The sequence below is a fragment of the Oncorhynchus nerka genome, linkage group LG3 (genome assembly GCF_034236695.1).
Source record: "Oncorhynchus nerka isolate Pitt River linkage group LG3, Oner_Uvic_2.0, whole genome shotgun sequence".
Lineage (NCBI taxonomy): Eukaryota > Metazoa > Chordata > Actinopteri > Salmoniformes > Salmonidae > Oncorhynchus > Oncorhynchus nerka.
The window spans coordinates 261,803-271,541 of record NC_088398.1 but is presented as its reverse complement, the minus strand read 5'-3'; the positions used below and the strand labels follow the sequence as shown (position 1 = coordinate 271,541).

Here is a 9,739-nt window from a genome sequence, read left to right as displayed (position 1 = left end):
ACCCTGGACGGTTCCGACCTAGAATATGTGGACATCTATAAATACCTAGGTGTCTGGCTAGACTGTAAACTCTCCTTCCAGACTCATATCAAACATCTCCAATCTAAAATGAAATCTAGAGTCTGCTTTCTATTTCGCAACAAAGCCTCCTTCACTCACGCCGCCAAACTTACCCTAGTAAAACTGACTATCCTACCGATCCTCGACTTCGGCGATGTCATCTACAAAATAGCTTCCAATACTCTACTCAGCAAACTGGATGCAGTTTATCACAGTGCCATCCGTTTTGTTACTAAAGCACCTTATACCACCCACCACTGCGACCTGTATGCTCTAGTCGGCTGGCCCTCGCTACATATTCGTCGCCAGACCCACTGGCTCCAGGTCATCTACAAGCCCATGCTAGGTAAAGCTCCGCCTTATCTCAGTTCACTGGTCACGATAGCAACACCCATCCGTAGCACGCGCTCCAGCAGGCGTATCTCACTGATCATCCCTAAAGCCAACACCTAATTTGGCCACCTTTCCTTCCAGTTCTCTGCTGCCTGTGACTGGAACGAATTGCAAAAATTGCTGAAGTTGGAGACTTTTATCTCCCTCACCAACTTTAAACATCTGCTACCTGAGCAGCTAACCGATCGCTGCAGCTGTACATAGTCAATCTGTAAATAGCCCACCCAATTTACCCACCTCATCCCCATACTGTTTTTATTTATTTACTTTGCTGTTCTTTTGCACACCAGTATCTCTACCTGTACATCATCATCTGATCATCTATCACTCCAGTGTTAATCTGAACAATTGTAATTATTCGCCTACCTCATGCCTTTTGCACACAATGTACATAGACTCTTTTTTTCCCCTACTGTGTTATTGACTTGTTTATTGTTTACTCCATGTGTAACTCTGTGTTGTCTGTTCACACTGCTATGCTTTATCTTGGCCAGGTCGCATTTGTAAATGAGAACGTGTTCTCAACTAGCCTACCTGGTTAAATAAAGGTGAAATAAAAAATAAAATAAAAATGTGTCCAGTAATACTATTAGTTGGTGACCTGCTTGAATGTTCACACCTACATGTTTATGTTCTAAGTCTCACTGCTGTTGTTTGTCTGTTCAGAAACCCCACATCAACAGCTACTCAGACCACGGCCACAAGCCTGATGTCATCAAAGGAAACATAGAGTTTAACAACATCCATTTCACCTACCCCTCACGACCCAACGTCAAAGTATGTGCTGCCTTCTTTACGTGTGCGTGTGTGTTGATGTCCAGTAGATGTTTGTAGATGTTAAACGGTGTGTTTCTGTGTGTGTCTCTTTGTAGGTGTTGAATGGAATGTCTCTGAGCGTGCGTAGTGGCCAGACCATAGCTCTGGTAGGCAGTAGTGGCTGTGGGAAAAGCACCACCGTTCAGCTGCTGCAGCGGTTCTATGATCCACAAGATGGATCAGTGAGTATCATGGAACACACACACACACACACACAGTATCTGTTCTGTAACTATACCCTCTGTGTTCTGTAGGTGTGTGTAGATGGTCATGACGTGCGCTCCCTAAACGTGCGCTTCCTGAGAGAGATGATTGGCGTTGTCAGTCAGGAGCCCATCCTGTTTGCTACCACCATCGCTGAGAACATCCGCTACGGACGACCTGACGTCACACATCAGGAGATAGAACAGGCTGCTAGGGAGGCCAACGCCTACGACTTCATCATGACACTACCTGATGTATGTTTATGTCTGTCTCTGTCTGTGTGTGTGTGTGTGTGTCTGTGTAGTGGTAGTACTATTGATAATGATTGATTACAGTATATTGATAGTATTGTTTCTGTTGAGCAGAAGTTTGAGACTCTAGTTGGAGACAGAGGAACCCAGATGAGTGGAGGACAGAAACAGAGGATCGCTATCGCACGCGCTCTCGTACGCAACCCCAAGATCCTCTTGTTGGATGAGGCTACCTCAGCCCTCGACGCCGAGAGTGAGACCATCGTACAGGCTGCTTTGGACAAGGTAGAGGACACACAGACAGACACACACAGACACCCTTTGCACCAGCTTATCATATCAACATCTACTAAACATTGCTATACCCCCCCTCCCTTTCACTCCTCCCTCCATCCCTCCCCCTCCCTCCCTTTCACTCCTCCTCCCTCCCTCCCTTTCACTCCTCCTCCCTCCCCTCCCTCCCTCCCTCCCTCCCACCCTCCCCCTCCAGGTGAGACAGGGTCGTACTACCATCGTGGTGGCCCATCGTCTGTCTACTATCCGTAATGCTGATGTCATCGCAGGCTTCCAGAAGGGAGAGATCGTAGAGCTGGGAACACACAGCCAACTGATGGAAAAAGAAGGAGTCTACCACACACTGGTCACCATGCAGGTAACACACACCCTCTTCACACATCTTGCATCTACGTCACCATTTAGGTAACAGCGTTATCAAAACAGTGTCACACACACGCCACATAACAAACAAATACACACATTTGACTCTATATTCAATTCTGTTGTGTTCTTCCAGACATTTAAGAGTCCTGAGGAGGGCGAGGAGGCTGTGGAGGAGCAGGTTCTGGAGGAGAAGAGTCCGTCAGTGACGCCGTTCTCAGAGACCACCCTCATCAGGAGGAAATCTACCAAGGGATCGTCCTTCATCGGCTCAGAGAAAGGAGACCAGGACAAGACAGAGGTGGAAGAAGAGGTAAGGCTATGGAGCTAGAGATACTAACTAGAAGGGATATTCTCATTTTAATCCAGGATCAGTGGTGGACACACTGTGGGACATAATTGGTGTACCATTTGGAATGTTTTTGATCTCTCTCTCTCTCCTTTTCTCTCTCTTTCCTCTCTCTCCTTCCTTTCTCTCGTTCTTCTTGCTCTCTGTCTTCACTCTCTCCTTCCTTTCTTTCTCTATCTCTCTTTCTCTCTCCTTCCTTTCTTTCTTTCTCTATTTCTCTTTCTCTCTCCTTCCCCTCTCTCTCTCATTCCTCTCTCTCTCTCTGTCTTCTCTATCTCCCCAGGATGAGGAGATTCCTCCTGTGTCGTTTCTGAAGGTGTTGAAGCTGAACCTTCCTGAGTGGCCCTATATGGTGGTTGGTGTGATCTGTGCCACTATCAACGGGGGCATGCAGCCTTTCTTCGCTGTCATCTTCTCTAAAATCATCGCTGTATGTTAAATATCAGTTAATACCAGATATCATCATTCTATGTTTACTCATTTATTTCAGTTTATTCATCTTCTCATTACTGAAAGTTGAATTGGTCATATTCCATCAAATAGCATCACCTCAGATGATCATGTTTGTGTTGTTGTCATGTTTCAGGTGTTTGCAGAGCAAGACCAGGAACTAGTTAGACAACGCTCCTCGTTATACTCTATCATGTTCGCCCTCATTGGAGTCGTCTCCTTCATAACCATGTTCCTGCAGGTACGCACACACCTCACCTAATGAAAAATAATATGACGAATGAGCGACAGAATGTGGGAGGGGCTTAGGTTTGTATCTATCCTACAGCAGCTCAGTGGTCCCTAATGTATTTCTATTGATCGACAGCATCTTGAAGTTTTACTTGCTATGACTGTGATACGTGGTTGTCTTCTCTCCAGGGATTCTGTTTTGGGAAGGCCGGGGAGATTCTGACCATGAAGCTGAGACTGATGGCCTTTAAAGCCATGATGAAACAGGCAAGACAGTTTATTTAGGCTTATAGAGTGTTTAATAAATGTGTTTATTTAGGCTTATAGAGTGTTTAATAAATGTGTTTATTTAGGCTTATAGAGTGTTTAATAAATGTGTTTATTTAGGCTTATAGGGTGTTTAATAAATGTGTTTATTTAGGCTTATAGGGTGTTTAATAAATGTGTTTATTTAGGCTTATAGGGTGTTTAATAAATGTGTTTATTTAGGCTTATAGGGTGTTTATTTAGGCTTATAGGGTGTTTAATAAATGTGTTTATTTAGGCTTATAGGGTGTTTAATAAATGTAAGACAGTGTATTTAGTCTTATAGAGGTTATAGGGCTTATGGAGTGTTTATAAAGGCTCAAATAGGTTATAGAGACAATTTTGAACATGTAACTCTCTTCGTTCTCCTGTAGGAGTTGGGCTGGTATGACAGTCACAAGAACAGTGTTGGAGCTCTCACCACTAGACTGGCTACAGACGCAGCACAAGTACAGGGGGTAAGTAGTAAGTACACACATGAACACACAACACACACACACACACACACACACACTAACCCTCTCTCCCTCCCTCTCCAGGCTACAGGAGTGCGCTTGGCCACTCTGGCCCAGAACGTGGCTAACCTGGGCACCAGTCTGATCATCTCGTTTGTGTACGGCTGGCAGCTGACTCTTCTCATCCTGTCTGTGGTACCTGTCATGGCTGTAGCTGGAGGCATACAGATGAAGATGCTCTCTGGTCACGCTGTCAAAGACAAGAAAGAGCTAGAACAGGCTGGCAAGGTACACAACCACGCACACACACAGTCTTATTCACTCTCTTCATAGCTCCCAAAATTTGCAACAGTGAATATCTATACGTTCTTCTCTTGAGTCTAACCAGTGTGTGTGTGTGTGTCAGATTGCCACAGAGGCCATAGAGAACATCCGTACGGTGGCATCTCTCACCAGAGAGCAGAAGTTTGAGTCTCTGTACCAGGAGAACCTCATAGTGCCTTTCAAGTACGTGTGCTACAAAGTTTAGAATTTCCATGATAAAAAGTCCTAGTCATTGCTGTGTTTTTAATGTGTCAACAGTGTCAGTCTTGTAAATGTACTATATTACTTGTGTTTATGTATGTAATGTATGTAATCACCCCTCTCTTTAATCTCTCTCTCTCTCTTCCTCTGTAGGAACTCTCAGAAGAAGGCCCATGTGTATGGCATCACATTCTCCTTCTCTCAGGCCATGATCTACTTTGCCTATGCAGGCTGCTTCCGCTTCGGAGCCTGGCTCATAGAGGAAGGCATCATGACCTTTGAAAATGTCTTCCTGTGAGTACAGCAGCTACCTTTGATTGGGTTACTTCAGTCATGTGTCCATGTTCACAACTGTCCTTATAGCCTTTTCCTATGTGACTATAAGGCCATGTTGGAACGACTCAATTGCTTCCCTAATATGGGTTCTTGGTGGACACAGGAACAGTAGTGTGCCGATTTGTGTGTACATTGTACAGCTCAGGTATAGTAGAACACACCCCGGCCCAGCTCATCTAGGCCTGACAGGAAGGTCCAGTATTACAGTGGTCAAAGGTGGTTGTGGTTAATCATTACCTAACTGGGAAGTGTGTTGGAGGTCAACGCTGATCTAGGGACTCATCACCGTAGCAACAATGGCCATATAGCCATGACATGTCTAACATGTGACCCATAGAATGGATGTTATAGAGTAGATATCACGACTAAAGGCTTAGATAACATTTTATTTGAAAAGGTGTACATAAGTCAGTCATAACACAACACAACAGCAACGTGTGCTGTTATAAACAGATGTTACTATTGTCATTAAAGCTGTAATATGCAACTTTTTGGGTGACCCAACCAAATTTACATAGAAATGTGAGTTCTAGATCTGTCATTCTCATTGAAAGCAAGTCTAAGAAGCGGTAGATCTGTTCTATTTTCTCTTTCTATGCATTCATTTTTTAAGTTTAGTTTTTGTTTAATTTACTTAATTTTTTTTCTTTTTACACCAGCTTCTAACAGCTGAAAATACCATATTTTGGGTTATTGAAAATATATTTCAGTGGTTTAGATCGTACAATGATTATCTTCTGCTTGTTTTGTCACGTAAACTAAAATTAGGCAAACTATTAGAATTTTAGCAACCAGGAAATGGCAGAGCGATTTCCTACACATTGCACCTTTTAAGTGTCATGCGGTTGTATTATTTCACTTTCAATGTGAAGTTCAAATAACTCTGGCATGACTTCAAGATAATTTAAGTTTAACCTAAATTAGACTTTAGCGAGCTTGATACAATAGAATCCGAGCTTGATACACTGTTTTAGCATTTGTGACGCAAGACCAATGCACATTTTTTTCATGCTTCATGTCCAAATCATAGCATCTTAAATTGATTGTGTAACTCGATGCAGTTATTTATCGCTTTTCATTAGTGTTATCTCAATGCTCTATATGGGCAAATCATTTGAATCAAGGCAGGAAATAGCAAAAGTAGGCTAAGTGCTAAAATACTTTTCAGATTAGGACTATGAGGAAGATAGTCTGTAGAAATGTGTTTTAAAGGCTCCAATTGATGTAGTGGCTCTCAGATGGTCAGGGAGTACAGAGTCCCCCATAGTACAGAGACGTGCCCTGGGGACTTGAAGTGGTGATTTGGACATTGATTTGAACATGAAGCTCGTAAATATAATATCGGTAACACTGACTTGCATTGGATTTGTGCCACGAATGCTAAAATGTTACCATTTGGAAACAGTGGCCGGGTAAACAAAACCAAAGCAGCCCATAGACTGCTTACAGGGTAAGGAAACCAATATGTCATTTTGAACTTTGGGTGAACTATCCCTTTAAGATACATGTTAGATCGATCGTAACCTGTTCTGTCTCTCTCTCTCTAAAGGGTGATCTCTGCAGTGCTGTACGGAGCCATGGCAGTAGGAGAGGCCAACTCCTTCACGCCTAACTATGCCAAAGCCAAGATATCAGCATCTCACCTTATGTTCCTCATCAACAGAGAACCTGCCATAGACAACTGCTCACAGGAGGGAGAAACACCGGTACACACACACACACACACACACACACACACACACACACCCAGTGGTTATCACAGTGGAGAGTTGTGGAGTGATTGTATAGTACATGCCAGGAGATTATTTCATGAAAGGATGTTCTTCTGCCTCCCTCTCTTCCCTCCAGGACCACTTTGATGGGAACGTGCGTTTCCAGGGGGTGAGGTTCAACTACCCGTCCCGTCCAGACCTTGCTGTCCTGCAGGGACTGGAGCTGAAGGTGCAGAAGGGCCAGACTCTAGCCCTGGTGGGCAGCAGTGGCTGTGGGAAGAGTACGACCATACAATTACTGGAGAGGTTCTACGACCCACTACAGGGCACAGTGGTGAGTACACACAAACACACACACGTTATGTTCTTCTATCCTCGTGGGGACATAAAATTAATTTCCATTCAAAACTCTATTTTCCCTAACTCCTAACCCTTACCATAACCCGAACCCAAACCTAACTCCTAACACTAATTGTAACCCTAAACCTAACCCCTAAACTTAAAATACCCTTTGTCCTGATGGGGATGTGGGAAATGTCCCATGAGGGAGAATTTGTTTTACTATCCTTATGGGGACTTTTGGGGATTTTAGGTCCCCACAAGGATAAAAGAACCAACCCACACACACACACATGTTTTCACACACATGTATACACACATTGATTATTAAAGCTATATGTACTGTATGGTTAATGACCACTGTCACCAGTCAGACAGTGAGATATTTGCTGGAATTTTTATATGCAAAAATACATGAAAACATAGAGCCCTCATGTGTCTCCTTGTGGGACTGTGTAGATATTCTCCTACTGAAACACGGTTCTATAATTACTGATTGACAGGCCAGGATGTTGACACTGTTGCTTCATAACGCTCTACTACACTGTCGCTACTGTACTGAGACCTTGTGGGTTATGATCCTGCTCAATGTGCAATTGTGTGTTCATGTAGAGGTTATTGCCCTGCTAAGGCCACTGATAAAATGACAAACACTAGAGGATTATCCAACTTTGATGTTAACTCTTCCTCCTGCTCTTCTTCCTCAGATGTTGGACAACAGTGATGCTAAGAAGCTGAACATCCATTGGCTGAGGGCCCAGATGGGCATCGTATCCCAGGAGCCCGTGCTGTTTGACTGTAGTCTGGCAGAGAACATCGCCTACGGAGACAACACACGCAAAGTTACCATGGAGGAGATCCAGAGTGCTGCTAAAGCTGCCAACATACACAGCTTCATAGATGACCTGCCTCAGGTACACACTACTACTGTCACCACTACTACTACTACTGTCACCACTACTACTACTACTGTCACCACTACTACTACTACTGTCACCACTACTACTACTACTACTGTCACCACTACTACTACTACTACTGTCACCACTACTACTACTACTACTGTCACCACTACTACTACTACTACTGTCACCACTACTACTACTACTACTGTCACCACTACTACTACTACTACTGTCACCACTACTACTACTACTACTGTCACCACTACTACTACTACTACTGTCACCACTACTACTACTACTACTGTCACCACTACTACTACTACTACTGTCACCACTACTACTACTACTACTACTGTCACCACTACTACTACTACTACTGTCACCACTACTACTACTACTACTGTCACCACTACTACTACTACTACTACTACTGTCACCACTACTACTACTACTACTACTGTCACCACTACTACTACTACTACTACTGTCACCACTACTACTACTACTACTACTGTCACCACTACTACTACTACTACTACTGTCACCACTACTACTACTACTACTACTGTCACCACTACTACTACTACTACTACTGTCACCACTACTACTACTACTACTACTGTCACCACTACTACTACTACTACTACTACTGTCACCACTACTACTACTACTACTACTACTGTCACCACTACTACTACTACTACTACTACTGTCACCACTACTACTACTACTACTGTCACCACTACTACTACTACTGTCACCACTACTACTACTACTGTCACCACTACTACTACTACTGTCACCACTACTACTACTACTACTACTACTACTGTCACCACTACTACTGTCACCACTACTACTACTACTACTACTACTGTCACCACTACTACTACTACTACTACTGTCACCACTACTACTACTACTACTGTCACCACTACTACTACTACTACTGTCACCACTACTACTACTACTACTGTCACCACTACTACTACTACTGTCACCACTACTACTACTACTACTGTCACCACTACTACTACTACTACTGTCACCACTACTACTACTACTACTGTCACCACTACTACTACTACTACTGTCACCACTACTACTACTACTACTGTCACCACTACTACTACTACTACTGTCACCACTACTACTACTACTACTGTCACCACTACTACTACTACTACTGTCACCACTACTACTACTACTACTGTCACCACTACTACTACTACTACTACTACTACTACTACTACTACTACTGTCACTACTACTACTACTACTGTCACTACTACTACTACTACTACTGTCACTACTACTACTACTGTCACCACTACTACTACTACTACTGTCACTACTACTACTACTACTACTACTACTACTACTACTACTACTACTACTACTACTGTCACTACTACTACTACTATTACCACTACTACTACTACTATTACCACCAATACTACTACTGTCACCACTACTACTACTACTACTGTCACCACTACTACTACTACTACTGTCACCACTACTACTACTACTACTACTGTCACCACTACTACTACTACTACTACTGTCACCACTACTACTACTACTACTACTGTCACCACTACTACTACTACTACTACTGTCACCACTACTACTACTACTACTACTGTCACCACTACTACTACTACTACTACTACTGTCACCACTACTACTACTACTACTACTACTACTACTACTACTGTCACCACTACTACTACTACTGTCACCACTA

At 43.2% G+C, this 9,739-nt stretch overlaps 1 protein-coding gene across 1 annotated transcript in view; it reads left to right on the top strand.

The window, feature by feature from the left end:
- Window positions 1-9,739, top strand: part of LOC115126102 (ATP-dependent translocase ABCB1-like) — a 47,038-nt gene that overhangs the window by 31,452 nt on the left and 5,847 nt on the right. Inside the window, exons 11-26 of the mRNA XM_065006463.1 lie at window positions 1,120-1,230; window positions 1,326-1,451; window positions 1,524-1,727; window positions 1,839-2,009; window positions 2,215-2,376; window positions 2,518-2,694; window positions 3,014-3,160; window positions 3,317-3,421; window positions 3,601-3,678; window positions 4,092-4,175; window positions 4,257-4,460; window positions 4,579-4,679; window positions 4,851-4,991; window positions 6,583-6,739; window positions 6,882-7,079; window positions 7,792-7,998. Of these exons, the coding sequence (XP_064862535.1) occupies window positions 1,120-1,230; window positions 1,326-1,451; window positions 1,524-1,727; window positions 1,839-2,009; window positions 2,215-2,376; window positions 2,518-2,694; window positions 3,014-3,160; window positions 3,317-3,421; window positions 3,601-3,678; window positions 4,092-4,175; window positions 4,257-4,460; window positions 4,579-4,679; window positions 4,851-4,991; window positions 6,583-6,739; window positions 6,882-7,079; window positions 7,792-7,998 (2,373 nt within the window). The remainder of the gene's footprint in view (window positions 1-1,119; window positions 1,231-1,325; window positions 1,452-1,523; window positions 1,728-1,838; window positions 2,010-2,214; window positions 2,377-2,517; window positions 2,695-3,013; window positions 3,161-3,316; window positions 3,422-3,600; window positions 3,679-4,091; window positions 4,176-4,256; window positions 4,461-4,578; window positions 4,680-4,850; window positions 4,992-6,582; window positions 6,740-6,881; window positions 7,080-7,791; window positions 7,999-9,739) is intronic.